Source organism: Dipodomys spectabilis, unplaced genomic scaffold (genome assembly GCF_019054845.1).
Source record: "Dipodomys spectabilis isolate Male_0828 unplaced genomic scaffold, ASM1905484v1 ptg000004l, whole genome shotgun sequence".
In the NCBI taxonomy this organism is placed as follows: Eukaryota; Metazoa; Chordata; class Mammalia; order Rodentia; family Heteromyidae; genus Dipodomys; species Dipodomys spectabilis.
This window is the reverse complement of record NW_024870681.1, coordinates 9,647,766-9,667,646: the sequence shown is the minus strand read 5'-3', so window position 1 is coordinate 9,667,646 and position 19,881 is coordinate 9,647,766. Positions and strand designations below refer to the sequence as shown.

Sequence of the window (19,881 nt, the reverse complement as noted above, 5' to 3'; positions counted from 1 at the left end):
GTAGGTCATGGGGCTTGAACTTAGGTCATGGGGCTTGAACTTAGGATCTGGATGCTGCCCCTGGACTTTTTCCTCAAGACTGGTGCTCTACCACTTTGATCCATAGTTCTACTTCTGGTTTTGGAGTGGTTAACTGGAGATACCAGTCTGGCTTCAACCTATCATCTTCAGATCCCAGCCTCTTGCATAGCTAGGATTACAAGCATAAGCCACTGGCACCTGGCTAAGAGTCTGAAATTTAAAGATCAAAGTTTGAAGCCAGTCCAGACAGAATAACTGAGATTCTTTATCTCCACTTAAACCAATAAAAAGCCAGAAATGGAGTTGTGGCTAAATTGATAGGGTGTCAGTGTTGAGGAAAAGCTAAAGAAGAGCATGAACCCCTGAGTTAAAAACATCAGCCAGTACCAGCAGACAGACAGACAGACAGACACACACACACACACACACACACACACACACACACACACAGATTCCAAAATACTTTGGAATGGTGGTCATTGAAGCTATTTGAGAAATCTACAGGCAGAGAATCAACTGCAGAATAAAGGTAGAAATACAGTTTGAACTAAAGTGATTTAGGACAGATAACATTGAGATATTGTTCAAGGAAACATGGACATTTACTGGAAACTATTATCTTTTAAACATGTGAATGAAAATGTCCAAACTTTGCATAACAAGATTTTATTATTCAAGTTTGGCAGTTCAGGTTTCTATCTGACAATTTTCCCAACCCCCACCCAACACACCAAAAATATATAGCTAAGATTATAGAAGTCTTAAGAACACTGGCCTATTTGACTGTTTCATGCAAGTTAAAACAGCAGAGGAAAAGAATTTCACTATGGCTTATGATGAAAGTTTGTCTTTTAAACTTTATTGTGTATTCCTGTTTCATCCATTCTGTTCTCTATTTTTTTAATTTGTGTATATGCACCAAATACTGGGACTTGAACTCACAGCCTCACAATCTCACTTAGCACTCTAACCACTTGAGCCCTACCTCCACTTCTGGCTTTATTGAGAGTTTTTGGAGATAAGGGTCTGAACTTTTCTGCTCAGGCTGGCTTTGACACTTATTCCTCAGATTTCAGTATCCTGAGAGACTGGCACCCAACTTTGTTTTCTATTTTTCAGGTGCTTTTTTTTTTTTTTAATGCCAGTCCTGGGACTTGAAATCAGGGTCTGGGCACTGTTCCTGAGCTTCTTTTTGCTCATGGATAGCACTCTCCAACAGGAGCCACAGCTTGAGTCACAGCACCTCCAGCTTTTTCTGTTTATGTGGTACTGAGGAAGCAAACCCAGGGCTTCATGCATGCTAGGCAAGCACTTTACCACCAAGCCACATTCCTAGCCCTTTCTGTTTCTTCTTTAGGAGTGCTTTCCTGAAAATTAAAACAATTTTTTTTTTTTTAGAATGACCCAACAAAACTTAATGCTATTTTGCTCTTGTTGCCAGTGGCTCAAATGCTAGTATGCCCACCAAGATCTAAAAACCTTAGGGTGCCTGTAGCCAAAGTGGTAGAATGCTAGCCTTGAGTAAAAGAAGCTCAGGGGCAGTGACTAGGCCTTGAGTTCAAGTCTCAGGACTGGCAAAAAAAAAAAAAAAAAGACACCTTTGGGAGAGAGGAAGGCCTTGATTTCAAGCCCTAGTATTGCACCAAAAAATAAAAATGGAAAAGAATGGTCTTTTGTGACTATAAAGGTGTTTCTTTTAAAGAACCCCCTCTTTTGCTGCTACATATTACACAGAAAAAGATCTCACAAAGTGATAAATTTAAACAGCCCTCAAAGCACAACTTGAAAATCCTTCAGGCTGCTTCTTAAACACCAAGAAACCAGATGTAGTTCTATGGCTTCAAGTAGTAGAGGGCTAACCTTGAGCAAAAAAGCTCAGGTACAGCACCCAGGCCCTGAGTTCAAGCCTTAATAAGATGGACCATAAAAAAAAACTTTGAAAATCTGTTCTTTTACAAATGAACACAGTAATAACTCGTGTGTGTGTGTGTGTGTGTGTGTGTGTGTACGTACACTGGGGTTAAAATTCAGGGTCTCTTGTTTTTAGCTTTTCTTTTAAGGCTGGCCCTCTACCACTTAAGCCATGCCTCTGTCTTTTCTGCTGGTTAATTGGAAATAAGTTTCAGATTTGTCTGCTTGGGCTTGCATTTGAAGCTGGATTCTCAGATTTTAGTTCATTGAGTAGCTAGGATTATAGACATGGGTCACAGATGCCCCTCCACTGCCATCTAAGCAGGAAAGTTTAGGATACACTTCAATTAACCACCAAAATGCAAGAAGTGGAACTGTGGTTCAACTGGTAATGTGGTTTGAGCAAAAAAGCATAGAGATAGCACCCAGGCCTAAAGTTCCAGCCCGAGGACAGACATACATGATCATTTCTTCAAATACTTTATAGTCACAAAAGGTATGGTATATGATACAGTCCTATGACAGAGATTTTGTAATTTCTATTTATCCCTGGGGCTACTTTGAAGGTTTTTGTTATTTGTGAAATAATCCTACTTAATGAAACAAGCTACAGGACCTTTTAAAAATGTTAAGAGTTGGGAGGGAATGATAGGGAGAGGTGACATTGGTCAAGATGTATTGGACTCATAAACTGACATGTTGAAACAGCTCTGTCCAACTATTTAAAGATGAATTATTTTAGTGTAGATAGTTGACTAGATAGAAAATAGAATTAAACTCATAAACTAATAGCTAAGTTATTTACATGAGTGTGTCTAAGTTCTATGTAATGCTTATTGAAATAGTTTCAATGACTTGAAAGACTTGTACCAATTTGGTGAAAGGAGTAGAGATTAGGATGACCACCATGTTTCTGGCTTAAGCAACTCAAGCTGTTGGTGATATTCATTGAAATAAGGATTGAAAACTCTTGATCAATCCTCATTTGTCAACTATTTGCTCAGCTCCTGGGATTCTACTCAGGAAGAAGTTCCTTCCTATGACAATAAGGTGTAATGTGTCCTCTATACTTTTCTATAGTAGTTTAGGTCTTACATTGAGGTATTTGAATTGACTTAGGACAAGGTGACAGATTAGAGAATCCAGTATTTGTCTTCTACATATGGGCATCCAGTTTTTACAGCACCATTGGTTGAACAGGTTTTTTTTCTCAACATATTTTTAGCTCCCTTATTAAAAAAATCAGATGGCCCTAGTGTACATTTCACACACGGGTTTATTTCTAGGTCTCCTCATTTCTTCCATTAGTTTGTTTTTATGTCAATACCAAGCATTGCTTCTTTTGCTCAAGATTGCTTTGGTTAGTAAAGACTTTTTATGGTTCCAAGTGAATGTTTGGATTGTTTTCTCTATCTCTGTGAATAATGACACTGAGATGTTGAAGAGTATTGCATTGAATTTGCAGATTGCCTTCGGTAGTATAGCCATTTTTACGATATTCTGCCAATCCATGAACATGGGTGGGGGTGTCTTTCCACCTCCTGATGCCCTCCGGGGCACTTGTTTATTTTCATGAGTAATGAAAGAATATCTTACTGGGAATTTGAAGCAGTAAGATTGATTTCAAGGCCAGCCTGAGATACATAGTGAAGCCCTTTCTCAAAACAATACAAAACCCTTTGGTCTTTGGATGTGGGAAGTTGAAAGTGGAAGGAGGTTTGGGATAAGATTGTTTTAAAATTCACTTAAATACAAATCCTGGGAATCTAGAACTTTGGGTGCTGGGAAGGCAAAGGCAGAGAGTTAAAGGAAGGAAATCTGAGCGTGTTAGTATGTTTAGGTCAGAGAATAGTGGATACAGTTAAATATTTCTTTCGCATTCATTTCATTATTTGTATGTCACGATAATCCTGCAGTGATGAAACTAATTTAGAAGAAAAGACACTGGTGGTGGTTCTGGGGAAACCACTGGAACTAGGCTGTACACAAGCCTCACGTGGCACAGTGCCTGCCTAGCAAGCATGAGTGCAAACTCCACTACCGCCAAGAAAATAAACAAGAAATAAAGCTCTTATAGGCCAAATCTAAAAATGCCAAAGATTGCATTTTTTAAGGCAAATAAAAGGGACTGGAACCTACACTCGAAGCTTCCTGAGTAACTGCACGGAGCTGACAGGGTGGAGGGAGGGGCGGGCCCGCGCACGCGCGCCGCGGCGCCGGCGCGGAGGCCGGGACTTCCTCTCTTAGCCGCTGTGCCTCCCTCAGTACGGTGGCCGGCAGGAGCCCGGCGCAGGGGATGAATGAAGGTGCTGGCTGCAGTTTGAGAAAGTCTCCTCCGCTTTTCCTTCTCTTCAGACTGACTTTTCCCTCTGGGCGGTGTTCCCATCGTTATCGAACGACCCGGCTGTGTCCCCGCACTGAGTTCTCGGTGTCCGAATCCACTCGGGGGTACAGCTGGAGTTTAGGGATCCGGATAATCGCCTAGGCCCGACTTCGGACCGCGCTCTCGATTTCTGCCGCGTCCCGCCTCTTAAGACGCGGGATCTGGGTGGGGTCCTGAGTGTCTCGAGAGTAGATCTTCAGGTACGAAGAGTCCGCTCCTCCCTCTTCCTCGCGTCCTTGCTCTTTGTCAGCAGCTGGCCTGACTTCTCTCTGGCCGAGGGAACGGTGGGTTCTTGTCAGGACCGGTCCACACCTCTCTCCAACTCTTGAGGTGGAGCTCTTTGGCTTCCTCGGCCCTCTGGATAAAGACCTTTGTCTCCCGCAGTGTTTCTGCCCCCGACTTGTCCCGTCCAGCTGTGCCCGGAGTGGGTCTTCAGAGGCTGGCAGCGATGAGCTGCCCTCTCCCTTTTTGTTGCTGTGTTTGATTATTCGTGAGGAGAGGTGCCCAAGTGAGACTCGACTTGTCCCCTCCTCTCTGCTTGTGTTCAGTGACATGGGAGACACAGCATAGCGGAGTGGCCTTCAGAGCCTTAACTGACATTACTTGTCTAGCCAGCTGATTTATCACTGTTTTCATCTACTCATGGAGGGTAGGGAAGAGATACCCTACTGTGCTTTGCCTGTAGCAGGTAGGCATGTGAAACTAGAGTTCTAGAGTTTTGATTATGGTTATATTCTCTCTGTCTCTCCCTCTCTCCCGCCTGTCTCTTCTGTCTGTCCCTCTCCCCTTTTCCTCTTCCTCTCCCCCTTCCCTTCTTTCCTCCCCCTCCCACCCCTTCTCCCTCCTCCTTTTCCTCCTCTTTTGTTCTGACTTTGTGGCTTGAATTTAGTGCTTGATCTTAAGGCTGAATGGAGCTCTACCACCTAAGCCATAGCTCCACTTCAGGCTTTTTGGTGGTTAATTGGAGATAAGAACCTCACAACTGGTGGGCACTGGTGGCTCACTCTTGTAATCCTAGCTACTCAGGAGGCAGAGATATAAGGATCGAGGTTCGAAGCCAGCCCGGGCAGGAAAATTCTTGAGACTCTTGTAAGTGCCGCGCGCTAACCGATTACGCCACTGGAACTCCAATACTTGAGACTCTTATCTCCAATGAACCACCAGAAAACCAAAAGTGGTGCTATGGCTCAAGTGATAGAGCACTAGCCTTGAGCCGAAGAGCTGATGTACAATGCCCAGGCCCAGAGTTCAAGCCCCATGACCGACCAAAAAAAAACAAAAAAACAAAAAACCTCACAGACTTTTGTGTTCTTGGCTGGCTTTAAATCTTGATCATCAGATTACAGCCAGCCAGTGGTGCCTGGCTCATTCACTTTCTTTTTTCTTTTCTTTTTTTTTTTTGTTGGTTGTGGGGCTTGAACTCTGAGCCGGGGCGCTGTCCATCAGCTCTTCAACTCAAGGCTAGTGCTCTACCACTTGAGCCACAGTGCCACTTCCAGTTTTCTGAGTGGTTTATTAGAGATAAGAGTCTCACAGATTTTCCTGCCTGGCTGGCTTTGAACTGCGTTTCTCAGATCTCTGCCTTCTGGGTAGCTAGGATTATAAGCGTGAGCCATCAGTGCCTGGTTCACTCACTTTCTTTCAAATCTCCTGGATCACACTGGAAAGTCTTGGGCATGGATTTAGTGTATGGGGGGTTTCATCTAAACCGTAAAAAACTAACATTAGTAATTCTATCCTTAACTAAATTCTCTAGACCTCATATTCCTTCTTTGTACAAGAGTATTGTAGCAGAAGATTCCTAAGTCTGGAAGAGAAGTTAATATACATTGTTTTCTTTTTCATTTTCCAGATGGCAATAGAAATATAAGGAGGCAGAGAGGCCTGATTTTTAATTGAGACAGGAACATGGCCAACATAGGCTTCTACTAAAGAAGCAACACACTTTTCAGTTTGTGCCTGTGCGTGCATGTGCGCATGCGTGTATGTGCGTGTATGTGCGCCAGTCCTGAGGCTTGAACTCAGGGCCTGGGTGCTGTCCTTGAGTTTATTTTTCTCAAGGCTAGCACTCTACTATTTGAGCCATAGCTCCACTTTGGCTTTTGGTGGTTAATTGGAGGTATGATTTCGTAGACTTTCCTGCCTGGCTGGTGTTGAACTGCAGTCCTCAGATCTCAATAGCTAGGTCTGAACAGCTAGGATTACAGGCACTGGGCTCAGGTGTTTGAAAAGAAAGGTGATCATATGTATGGAAACATTATGCTTCTTTCATTATTTTGTTTGTTTGATTTTCAGGCATCAGGTTCAACAGTGATGGAGTGTACCAGCCTTCAGTTTGTCAGCCCTTTTGCTTTTGAGGCAATGCAGAAGGTGGATGTTGTTCGCCTGGCCTCTTTAAGTGACCCGGAATTAAGACTTCTCCTGCCCTGCTTGGTGCGGATGGCACTTTGTGCTCCTGCTGACCAGAGCCAAAGCTGGGCTCAGGATAAAAAACTTATCCTTCGCCTTTTGTCTGGAGTGGAAGCCGTCAACTCTATCGTTGCATTATTGTCTGTAGACTTTCATGCTTTAGAACAAGATGCCAGCAAAGAACAGCAGCTTAGGTACCCTTACGTTGTATAGTATATGGATTTTCAGGAAATGGAAAGTCATTTGTTCTTCAGAGCTTTTAGAGCTCTTCCAGAAAAAAGAAGAATGAGAATCCCAACTTTGGAGAACATTTTATCTAGGTCTTTTCTATTTATAATTAAAATTCCAGATTCTTCTGCATTATGAAATGCTGTGTAAGCCAGGCACTGATGCCTGTAATTCTAGCTACTCAGGGGGCTGATATCTGAGGATCTGCAGTTTGAAGCCAGCTCAGTCAGGAAACTCTGTGAGACTCTCATCTCTAATTAATCACAGAAAAAGCCAAAAGTGCCTCAGTAGCTCAAGTGGTAGAGCACTAGCCTTGAGCTAAAAAGGAACTTAGGGACAGTGCCTGGGCCCAGAGTTCATGCCCAGGACCAGCCCGCCCCCCCCCAAAAAAGTGCTGTGTGGAGAAATTTGACCATGTGCTATTATATTTACTTCAATATTCTCTGTGGGAAATGAGTAGGATACTTCCCCTAGATTGGAAAGATTTCTTGGAATCACTTGGGAGTTTTATTTTTAAGATTACCTTGATTCACAAAGAGTCTGGGCTTATGTTATATCCTTTCCTGCCTGTTGTAATTCCAGAAGCAAGCTATTGTTTTTAACACAATTGCATGTTAGCACTCAGTTATGATATTCCTGAAATAGATTGTCAAATGAAATATTATTTCAGAAGTCATAGAGAATATTTAAAATGTGGATTGTTTTGTAGATTATTTCCATAACAGCTAATTTGTTTTTTTGTTTTTTGATCTGTTAATGAGGCTTGAACTCAGGATCTGGCTTTTGTTCCTGAGCTTTTCTGCTTAAGGCTAGTGCTGTAGGACTTTGAGCCACAGCACCACTTCTGGTTTTCTGGTGGCTAATTGGAGATAAGAGTCTCATGGACTTTCTGGCATGGGCTGGCTTTGAACTGCGATCCTCAGATCTCAGCTTCCTGAGTAGCTAGAATTACAAAAGTGAGCCATCAGTGCCTGGCTCACATAACAGCTAATTTTTATTCATCTATTTCCATACTAGTATTTGTCTAATTGTTATTTTATGTTTCTACTTCATTAGGCATAAACTTGGAGGAGGTGGTGGAGAGAGCATCCTGGTATCGCAGCTTCAGCATGGTTTGACTCTAGAATTTGAACACAGTGATTCACCTCGTCGATTGCGACTTGTGCTTAGTGAGCTGTTGGCGATTATGAACAAGGTGCATATACTTTTTAAACCAGACTTGAAAGTATTTATGATTGACTGTCTACACATGGAAATGTAGACAAAAATAAAGGGAAGAAGGCAGGCATGCTGCATTTTCTTTTTATTAGTATTTCTATTTGATTTGTGTATCAAAGGCCGAAATATTAAAAGCATGCTTTCCTTCTTTAATGACTGTTTTCTCTCATTTATGCCTGTTCTGAGTTTTCTTTTGTAAGGATTTTCTTCTTTACCTGTTTGGAATCGATACAGTGACTTCTTAGCATTTAGAAAGGAACTCTTACCCAGATTTGTATTAATTGCCAACTTGGTAATAGTGTCACAGGATAGAATTTGTCTCATAAACATAGTGAACCTAACTGAGAAAATGTGTGTAATACACTGAGACACAGGATGAACATTAAACATACCTCACAGATGACAGTGAATAATAGCAAAACGGGATTGAATGTAGGGTGTTTTGTTTTTGTTGGTCTTGGGGCTTGAACTCTGGGCTTGGGCGCTGTCCCTGCGCCCTTCAGCTCAAGGCGAGCACTCTACTGCTTGAGCCACAGTGCCACTTCTGCTTTTTTAGTGGTTTATTGGAAATAAGAGTCTCAGGGACGGCTGGGAAGGTGGCTCAGTGGTAGAGTGCTTGCGTTGCATGCATGAGGCCCTGGGTTCGATTCTTCAGCATCACATAAGCAGAAAAAGCTGGAAGTGGCGCTGTGGCTCAAGTGGTAGAGGGCTAACCTTGAGCTGAAGAGCTGAGGGACAGTGCCCTGCCCAGGCCCAGAGTTCAGGCCCACAACCAACAAAAAAAAAAAAAAAAGAGTCTCAGGGACTTTCCTGCCCCGGCTGGCTTTGAACCATGATCCTCAGATCTCAGCCTCCTGAGTAGCTAGGATTACAGGCATGAGCCACCAGCGCCCAGCTTTGAATGTAGGGTGTTTATTGGTTAGCCTGGCACATCTGCTGACTTCACAGCCCCTAATGAAGGCAATTGAAGTTTTCTTCTCAGAAAAATTGTAGATTAAGTCATGGGCCTTGTGGGTAATTTTGCTTCATCAAAACTCTGAATTTAAAATTTCAGAATATGAAGGCTCTATCACACAAAGAACTAAATTGGATCTTCATCTTAACATGGTTTGTATATTAGGCTAGAATTTTTGAGGCAGAGTTATTGGTTAAATTATTGTAAATCAATTTAGTTTAATCAATTGTGGACAAAAAAAGACTAAATTCTGTTTCCAAAGAAAATACTGGTAGAGGATTTTAGCTCTTATTTCTTTCTTAGTTTTTTTTTTTGGTGATGGTTCTGGGGCTTGAACTCTTTTCTGTGCTCTACCACTTGAGCCACAGCTCCCTTTTTGGCTTTGGTGGTTAATAGAGATAAGAAACTTGCCTGCCCCAGCTGGCTTCAAAACTGTGATCCTCAGATCTCAACCTCTTGAGTAGCTAGGATTACAGGTGTAAGCTATAGGTACTCTGACTGGTTTTATCTAGTTTGAGGTAGTATTTTTTTTTTTTTTTTGCCAGTCATGGGGCTTGAACTCTGGGCCTGAACACTGTTCCTCAGCTCTTCAGCTCAAGGCTAGCGCTCTACCACTTGAGCCACAGTGCCACTTCTGGTTTTCTGAGTTGTTTATTGGAGATAAGAGTCTCATGGACTTTCCTGCCTGGGCTGGCTTTGAATCGCAATCCTCAGATATCAGCCTCCTGAGTAGCTAAGATTACAGGTGTAGGCCACTGGTGCCTGGCTGAGGTGGTATTTTGAGGATATGTTACGAATCTTATAATTTATTGATTGAAATAATTTTTTTCCATTCTTTCCCACTGTACTAATATTACCTCTTGGATTTCAAATACATTTTTTCCTGAATATTTTCCTTAGTACATTACTTGATGGCAATGATAAAATAACTGATCTTTTTCCTCTGACACATTTAGTTGTTTAGTGTTCTTTATAGGAAATATGGTGACACAATGTCGGAAAATTTCAAAAAAGTTACTGAGTACTATTTTTCACCCCCCACACTTGTGATTGAACCTGGGTCTCTTGCTTCCTTGCTAGGAAAGACTTTTCCTTCCCAGGCTGGCTTTGAACTGTGATCCTCAGTTCTCAGCCTCCTAAGTAGCTAGGAATACAGGCCTAAGGCTTTGAACTGTGATCCTCAGTTCTCAGCCTCCTAAGTAGCTAGGAATACAGGCCTAAGCCACTGGCACCCGGCTTACTCGTTATTTTTCCCATAGTTCATTCAGAAATGAATGACTTTGTCTTTGCTATATTGCTTTGTTTAAAATGACTTTTTAAAAAAGTATCTTTAATTATTCTTTTGTCTTGCTTTAGAGTTTCATAAGACTAATACCACTATGTTTGAGTAGTAATGGTTAAATTGGTTGAAATTCATCAAATACTGCATGTTCTGTTACATATTAGAAATTGTGGTCTGTGAGCTCAACAGTCAATTACAGAAATAGTAAGGGACTTATTTAATTCATTACTTGACATTAACAGCTTGTTTTTAAAAATATATTTTTTAAGGTATCTGAGTCCAATGGAGAATTTTTTTTCAAGTCTTCTGAACTCTTTGAGAGTCCTGTGTATTTGGAGGAAGCTGCAGATGTACTTTGTATTTTACAAGCAGGTACTGTGCTGAGTGGCTAAATATATTGCACATACAGGTTTTTGTTCAGTAACATTGTGTAAGTTCTTCACCTGGAATGTTAATGTGTTAAGTATCATCTACTAAAAATATGCCTTGGGGCTGGGAAGGTGGCTCAGTGGTAGAGTACTTGCCTTGCATGCATGAGGCCCTGGGTTCGATTCCTCAGCACCACATGAGCAAAAAGAAAAAAGCTGGGAGTGGCGCTGTGGCTCTAGTGGTAGAGCGTTAGCCTTGAGCTGAAGAGCTGAGGGACAGCACCCAGGCCCAGAGTTCAGGCCCCACGGCCGGACCCAAAAAAAAAAAATAAAAAATAAATAAATAAATAAAAATATGCCTTAACAATTTCACTTAAAATTAATTATAGTAGAACAATGATTAAAGGACTTACATTATTTGTAAAGTATGACATAATAGGATATATTTATTAATTTTAATGTTTTTGAATGCTTTTTTTTTGGGGGGGGGGAGGTCCAGTCGTGGGGCCTGAACTTTGGGCCTGGGCGCTGTCCCTCAGCTCTTTAGCTCAAGGCTAGCGCTCTACCACTTGAGCCACAACGCCACTTCCAGCTTTTTTCTTTTTGCTTATGTGGTGCTGAGGAAAAAACCCAGGGCCTCAGGCATGCAAGGTAAGCGCTCTACCACTGGGCCACCTTCCCAGCCCCTGTTTTTGAATGCTTTTTGAAAAAAGTTTATAGAATGTTAGGAAAAAGCAAGGAGTAAAGTGGAAGTTTTAATGAAAATTAGAACAAAAACGATACTATGAAGAGGAAAAGAAATTGCTCTTTTTTTTTCTGATTGGTTGTGGAGCTTGAACTCAGGGCCTAGGTGCTGTCCTGAACCTCTTTATGCTCAAGGCTAGCACTCTACCACTTGAGCCACAGTACCGGTAACCTCTGGTATTTGAGTCATTAATTGGAGATAAGATTCTCGTGGGGACTTTTTTGCCTGGGCTGACTTTGAACCACAAACCTCATATGATCTCAGCCTTCTGAGTAGCTCCAATTACAGGTATGAGCCATCAGCACCTGTTCTATTTTTGGTTTTTAAGTGTTTTTGTTTTCTTCCCCTTTTACTCAGGTCCTGGACATGGTCCCTGAGCCTTTTTTTTTTTTTTTCTTTTTGGTTAGTTGTGGGGTTTGAGCTCTGGGCTTGGGTACTGTCCTTGTGCTTTTCAGCTCAGAGCAAGTGCTCTACCGCCACAGCACTACTTCCGGTTTTCTAGTGGTTTATTGGAGATAAGAGTCTCATGGACTTTCCTGTCCCACCTGGCTTTGAACCGTGATCCTCAGAACTCCGTCTCCTGAGTAGCTAGAATTACAGGTGTGAACCACCAGCACCTGGCTCCTGAGCCTCTTTGTACTCAAGGCTAGTGCTCTACCACTTGAGCCAAAACACCAGTTCCAGCTTAAAAAAAAATTATTGGGGCTGGGAAGGTGGCTCAGTGGTAGAGTGTTTGCCTTGCATGCATTAAGTGCTGGATTCGATTCCTCAGCACCACATAAGCAAAAAGGAAAAAGCGGGAAGTGGTGCTTGGCTCAAGTGGTAGAGCGCTAGCCTTGAGCTGAAGAGCTGAGGGACAGCACCCAGGCCCAGAGTTCAGGCCCCTCGACCAGACCCACCCCCCCCCCAAAAAAAATATTTATTGACTTATTTATTGCCAGACCTGGGCTTGAACTGAGGGTCTGGGCACTGTCCCTGAGCTTCTTTTGCTAAAGGCTAGCACTCTACCACTTGAGCCACAGCACCACCTCTGGTTTTTTCTGTTTATGTGGTACTGAGGAATGGAACTTAGGGCTTCATGCATGCTAGGGAATCTCTCTACCACTAAGCCACATTCTCAGCCCTTTATTTATTTTTTTTGTGTTTATGTGGTACCAAGAAATCGAACCCAGGGCCTCATGCATGCTAGGCAAGCACTCTACCACTAATAACATTCTTTGCCCTTGTTCTTCTTTTTTTTTTGCCAGTCCTGGGCCTTGAACTGAGGGCTTAGGCTCTGCCCTGAGCCTCTCTGCTCAAGGATAGTTTTCTACCACTTGAAACACAGAACCATTTCCTGCTTTTTCTGTTTATGTGGTTCTGAGGCATAAAACCCAGGGCTTCATGCACGCCAGGCAAGCACTTAATCACTAAGCCACATTCCCAGCCCCCTTGTTCTATTTTTTATTGGTTCTGGTAATGGGATTAGATGTGGGTGGGACCTGAGTGCTGCTGTCCCTTAACATTGTTTGCTCAAGGCTGGCACTCTACCATTTGAGCCACACTTCCATTTCCAGCTTTTAGATGGCTAATTAGAGATAAGAGTCTCATGCACTTTTCTGCTCAGGCTAGCTTCAAACCTCAGTCCTCAGATCTCAGTCTCCTGAGTATCTGGGATTAGAGACATAAGTTACCAGCACCCAGCTTAATGTTTTTTTTTTTTTTTTTTTTTTTTTTGGGTCCGGTCGTGGGGCCACCTTCCCAGCCCAGTTTAATGTTCTTAACTTGGAAAAATAGGATTACAGATAGTTTAAATTTTCTTCTAGGTACCTTTTTGTACTTTCCAAATTTTTAAAATATTAAGTATGTATCATAGGAATAATAGCAAGAAGCTATAAAAATGAAAAGAAGAGGGCTGCGAAGGTGGCTCAGTGGTAGAGCGCTTGCCTTGCACGCCTGAGGCCCTGGGTTCAATTCCTCAGCACTACATAAGCAAAAAGAAAAACGCCGGAAATGGTGCTGTGGCTCAAGTGGTAGAGCGCTAGCCTTGAGCTGCAGAGCTGAGGGACAGCGCCCAGGCCCAGAGTTCAGGCCCCACGACCGGACCCAAAAAAAAAAAAAAAAAAAAGAAAAGAAAAGAAGATTTTTGTGAAGTATATTTAGACCAACAATGTCAATACTACTTTCTACAGTGTCTCTTATGCTGTCCTGTTAGACTTCAGTCACCACATAGGCTATGAATTAATTGAAGTATATAGTATAACTGAGGGACTGAATTTTTCTTTCTAAGTTTTATTTAAGTTTCAATATCCATATGTGGCTAATCGCAATCCTACTGAATAGCTCAACTCTAAACGATGAGAACAAAAGTACATTAATTGCATATTGATGATATCTTGATATTTAATTTATAACACAGTGAATCATCACTCTAATAGTGACATTAACTTGTTTTCTTATAGAACTCCCTTCTCTGCTTCCTATTGTTGATGTAGCTGAAGCCTTACTACACGTTAAAAATGGTGCCTGGTTCTTATGTCTCTTAGTGGCCAATGTTCCTGATAGTTTTAATGAAGGTAAGTATAATTTTCTTTGTTGTTGTTGTTGGTCATGGGGCTTGAACTCTGGGCCTGGGCTCTGTCCCTGAGCTTCTTTGTGCTCAAGGCTAGCTTCATGCCATTTGAGCCACAGTGCTACTTCTGGCTTTTTCTGTTTATGTAGTACTGAGGAATCAAACCCAGGGCCTCATGCATGCTGTGCAAGCACTCTACCACTAAGCCACATCCCCAGCCCCCTTTTTTTTTCTTCTCATGCAAGGTCTCATTAAGTAGCTCAGCCTGCCAGCAACTCTAGGTCTTTCGCCTCTGTCTCCTCACTTCATGATAGCAGATTTGCACCCACTACCTCTGGATCAAATACATGTCAGGCCTTTGATCTTTCTGGGTCTATAGTACAAGTGTTTGGGTGTTATTGTCCCTACAGGTTGCTGTTCATTTTTTGAATCCTTTTCTTCCTTTGTGTCATTTTGCCCTTGTTTATATCGCTATACTTTCAAGTTCCCTGAAGATTTTCTTCTGTGATATCTAATCTACATAAATGATTGTCAAGGGTAGGAAAAAATGGTTTAAAACTTGTCTTTTTTTTTTTTTTTTTAACTCTGGGCTTGGGCACTGTCCCTACACTCTCAAAGCGAGTGCTCTACCACTTGAGCCACAGGGCCACTTCTGTTTTTTTAGTGGTTTATTAGAGATTAGAGTCCCACCAAGTTTCCTGCCTAGGCTGGGTTGAACCACGATCCTCAGATCTCAGCCTCCTGAGTAGCTAGGATTATAGGCATGAGCCACTGGTGGTGCCCGTGGTTTATAACAAAATGTAAAATAATAGAAGTGTTTACATAATTAGTTTGTAGGGGCTTGATCAAAAATGGAGAACGACAAGATGAAGAAAGTCTTGGAGGAAGGCGCAGGACAGATGCCTTACGCTTCTTATGTAAAATGAACCCTTCTCAGGCCCTCAAGGTCCGAGGCATGGTGGTAAGAAATCCTGTTGTTCTTATGACACAGAACCTTTATGGGGACAGTGTGCTTTGGCCAAAATGGTTTCAGAATCTTGTAGAGCTTGGGAATTTTAGTTACATATTAAATGTGTTACTTTTCTGAGTTTTTGTTTTCTGAGATCTCTTCCTATAAACATTAGATATGTTAAATCTTGAAACATCCCAGCTCCTTTCCTTATGATTCTGAGTTTAATGTGTTCACTTGGTTGTTTTAGGTGGAAGAATGTCACTTGCCAGGTCTTGGAGTAGCTTTGACATTGGATCATACTAAAAATGAAGCGTGTGAAGATGGAGTGAGTGACTTAGTTTGTTTTGTTAGTGGTTTGCTTCTTGGAACAAATGCAAAAGTCCGGACTTGGTTTGGAACTTTTATCCGAAATGGACAGCAGGTAAGGTATATATATATATATATATATATATATATATATATATATATATATGTATATGTATATATGCATGTAGGCTAAGGATCAGGAGTTTTTGTTTATTTCTTGTTGTTTAGGACAGTCTTACTGTGTAGCCTTGGCTGATCTGGAATTCACAATCCTGCCTTGGTTCTCTGAATCCTAGGATTACAGGATTGTACTACCGTGACTATAAACATAACTTTTTGGTAGTTCTAGATTTGAACTTAGGGCCTTTTGCTTGCTAGACATGCACTCTATTCCTTGAACCACATCTCTTTCCTTTTTTATTTTATTGTGAAAATACTGTACAGAGGGGTTACAATTACATGGGCAAGATAATGAGTACATTTCTTATCAAGCATTGTAGCCTCCTCCTTTGTTTCCCCTTCGCATCCCATCCTCCCTCTCCCCCCCCCCCGCCCTCCCCACCCAACCCTCCTCCCCCCACCGAACCCTTCTCCCCCCCCCCACCCTTCGCGCCCCCCCCCCCCACCAAAGTTGTAAAGTTCGTTTTCGACATAAGACATAAGGACTTGTATGTTTCATTGTTGCAATGGGTCCACCTGTATCCCTATTTAAACGATTTGTTTTTTCCCTTCCCCTCCACAAATTATAACAACATCAGATACAGTGAAAGCAGGGGTTATACCGTGGGGGGAGGGACATACAAAGCAACAAAGAAATAATCTTATAAATGTGTTAGAAACAATCGTATGAAAGAAAAAAACATTTGAATACATATCTTACATAATCTATTTTTTAAAAATTTATTTTGTTGGTCATGGGGCTTGTACTATGGGCCTGGGTGCTGTCCCTGAGCTCTTCAGCTCAAGGAGACTCTACCACTTGAGCCACTTCTGGTTTTCTGGTGGTTAATTGGAGATGAGAGTCTCAAGGACATTCTTCCCCAGTCTGGCTTTGAACCGCAATCCTCAGATCTCAGCCTCCTGAGTAGCTAGGATTATAGGTGTAAGCCACCAGCGTCTGGCTCGTAATCTATTCTTTAATGGAAAATATATTTTGCAAAGCAAAACAACAACTTAGTGGGAGTAGGGTATTATTTTACATTTTTTTCAAATTTCTTTATTATCTGCTTAATAGATGCATTTGGAAGAATGTACTACACACGAGAGAGTGGGAGGTAAAAAGGCATTGTGTTAGAATTATTGAAGAAAGACTTATTCTGGCTTCCCTGAGTGTCTTGGGAATCTCCAGGGTCCTGGGTCAGATTCAGAACTGTTCCAAGAGGGAAGCAAAAGATGTTGTATTCTATTATTTTCATATATTCATATGCTGTGGTAAATATATATGTATATATATATATATATATTCAGATTATACAGTGAATGTTTTATATATATAGATATATATATGTATATCTATATATACAAAACATTCATTATATAAACCATTCATTATATATATATATGTATATATAACATTCACTGTATAATCTGTTTTTCAGGTTTTAGCTTTTTTTTTTGTTGGTTGTGGGGTTTGAACTCAGGGCTTGGGTGCTGTCCCCGAGTCTCTTTTGCTCAAGACTAGTGCTCTACCACTTTGAGCCATGATGCCAGTTCTGGTTTTCTGCTAGTCAATTGGAGGTAAGAGTCCCACAGACTTTCCTGTCTAGGCTGGCTTTGAACAGCAGTCCTCAGATCTCAGCCTCCTTAGTAGCTAGGATTATAGGTAGGAGCCACCAGTGCCTTGTCTTAGCATTTTTTTTTTCTATAATAGGATAAAATAAGGAGAAATAAAAGGAGAAATGGGAAAAAATGAGAAAGAGAAAGGAACAGAGAAATATTTTCTGTCCACCATGCAGGAAATTGCAGCTAGACTCTGCTGTTTAATTGTGTGTCTAGGGGCTGGGAAGGTGACCCAGTGGCAGAGCGCTTGCATGCATGAGGCCCTGGGTTCGATTCCTCAGCACCACATAAGCAAAAAGCAAAAAGCCGGACGTGGCGCTATGGCTCAAGTGATAGAGCGCTAGCCTTAAGCTGAAGAGCTGAGGGACAGCGCCCAGGCCGAGAGTTCAGGCCCCACTACCGGACCCCACAAAAAAAAACAAAAACAAATTGTGTGTCTAAAAGTGTATAATAGAATATTTAGTGTTGAATAAATCCATTTCTAGGACTTTTTTTTTTGACAGTACTAGGTTTGAACTCAGGGCCTCATTTGTCTATCAGGCAGTGTACCACTTGAGCCATATGTCTAATTCTCCTTCAAGAATTTTTTTTTTTTGCTAGTCCTGGGGCTTGAACTCAGGTCCTGGGCACAGTCCCTTAGCTGGTTTGTGTTTGAGGCTAGCACTCTACCACTTGAGCCACAATGCCACTTCTGGCTTTTTCTAGGAGTTTATTGGAGAAATGAGTCTTTTATTGGAGAAATGAGTCTCAGGGACTTTTCTGCTTCGGCTGACTTTGAACCATGTTTCTCAGATCTCAGTCTCCTGAGTAGCTAGGATTACAGGCATGAGCCAGTAGTGCCTGGCTAAGAATTTTTTTTTAAAATCATCCCCAAATAGAAATTTTGAACTCATTGTATTTTCTGTATCCTCTCTCCATATCCATAAAACCCCTATTCTACTTTCTGTCTCTATGAATTTACTCATTTTCCATACCTCACCTGAAGTGAATCACAGAGTATTTATGACTTTGTGTCTGGCTTTTTAAAAATTAAATATATATTTTTTATTGTAAAGATACTGTAGAGAGGGGTTACAGTTACACGAGCAAGGTAATGAGTGTATTTCCTATGGAGCATTGTTACCCCCTCCTTTGCTTTTCCCCTACCATCCTTCCTCCCCACCTCCCCAACTGCAACTCCCCTCCCCACCTCACACCCCTCCTGTGTCTGGCTTTTTTTTTTTTTTTTTTTTTTTTGGTAGAAGGTTGTGCTCAGGGCCTTTTTGTTTCTAGGCTTGTTAAGTTGGCAATCTTCCACTTGGGCCAAGTTATTTGGAGATGGAGGCTAGTGAATTTATTGTCTGGGCCGGCCTTGAACTTTGATCCTCCAGGTCTCAGTCTCTTGAGTAGCTAGAATTATAGACATGAACCAAAGTGCCTGGCTTATATCTGGCTTATTTTCTTTATCATATGTATTTTCATCCATGTTATAGTATATATTTGAATTTTCTTAGTTATGGTGGTATACACCTTTAATTCTAGCACTTAGGAGATGTAGGCCGAAGTTTGAAGCCCGGCTGAGCTATATAGTGAGTGCAGTGCCTTCTTGGGATATATGATGTGATCCTTTCTCAACCCCCTTCCCTGTCAAGAATAAATAATAGTCCATCATGTTTATATGCCACATTTTGTTTTTCCATTTACCTGTTGGTAGATATATATTGTATATATATGAATATATTTTGTGGTTCTGGGGATTGAAAATAGGGCTGCTTATATGTTAGGTCAAGTGCTCTACCACTTAGGGCTGTATTCCTAGTTGTTTTTACTTTGTTTTAAACAGGTTCTCTCTAAGTTACTCAGGCAGGCCTCAAAAATTCAGTTCTCCTGCCTCAACTGAGTCTGTTTGTTATATTTTGCAACAGTTTTTAAATTTTTATTTTTTTTTTGGGGTCCGGTCGTGAGGCCTGAACTCTGGGCCTGGGCACTGTCCCTCAGCTCTTCAGCTCAAGGCTAGCGCTCTACCACTTGAGCCACAGCGCCACTTCCGGCTTTTTTCTTTTTTTTGCTTATGTGGTGCTGAGGAATGGAACCCAGGACCTCATGCATGCAAGGCAAGCGCTCTACCACTGAGCCACCTTCCCAGCTCCTAATTTGCAAACTATTTCCACAAAAAAAATTGTCATAACCTAGAATAGAATTACTTTTTTTTTTTTTTTTTTTTTGTGGTGCCAGTCTTGGGGCTCTTTGAACTCAAGGCTTAGATGTTGTTCCTGAGCTTTTCTGTTTAAGGCTGGCCTTCTGCTGCTTGAGCCACAGTTCTACTTCTGGCTTTTTGGTGGTTAATTAGAGATAAGCATCTCATGGACTTTCTTGCCTGGGCTGGCTTTGAACTACCAAAAAGCAGAATGGAGCTATGGTTCAAGTGGTAAAGTGCCTATTTTTAGCAAAAAAGCTCAGTGAAGCTGGGTGCTGGTGGCTCATGCCTGTAATCTTAGCTACTCAGGAGGCTGAGATCTGAGGATCATGGTTCAAAGCCAGCACGGGCAGGAAAGTCTGTGAGACTCTTATCTCCAATTAACCACCAGAAAATGGGAAGTGGCGCTTTGACTCAAGTGGTAGAGCTCTCGCCTTGAGCTAAAGAGCTGAGGGACAGTGCCTAGGCCCAGATTTCAGGCCCTGCAACCGACAAACAACAATAACAATAAAGCTCAGTTATAGTGTCTAGGCCTTGAATTCAAATCCTAGTTCTAGCACGCACACACACACAAACACACACACACACACACACACA

The 19,881-nt window shown here is 41.8% G+C and overlaps 1 protein-coding gene across 2 annotated transcripts in view; it reads left to right on the top strand.

Annotated features, from left to right (window-relative positions):
* The first annotated feature begins 4,213 nt into the window (after positions 1-4,213).
* Positions 4,214-19,881, top strand: part of Ints2 (integrator complex subunit 2) — a 46,731-nt gene continuing 31,063 nt past the window's right edge. Inside the window, exons 1-7 of one of the 2 annotated variants that reach the window (XM_042693629.1) lie at positions 4,214-4,515; positions 6,618-6,918; positions 8,009-8,147; positions 10,677-10,779; positions 13,962-14,075; positions 14,902-15,032; positions 15,271-15,444. In XM_042693629.1, the coding sequence (XP_042549563.1) occupies positions 6,629-6,918; positions 8,009-8,147; positions 10,677-10,779; positions 13,962-14,075; positions 14,902-15,032; positions 15,271-15,444 (951 nt within the window). In that variant the 5' untranslated portion in view covers positions 4,214-4,515; positions 6,618-6,628. Of the gene's footprint in view, positions 4,516-6,610; positions 6,919-8,008; positions 8,148-10,676; positions 10,780-13,961; positions 14,076-14,901; positions 15,033-15,270; positions 15,445-19,881 lie in introns of both variants that reach the window. The other variant, XM_042693634.1, reaches the window with a different exon arrangement.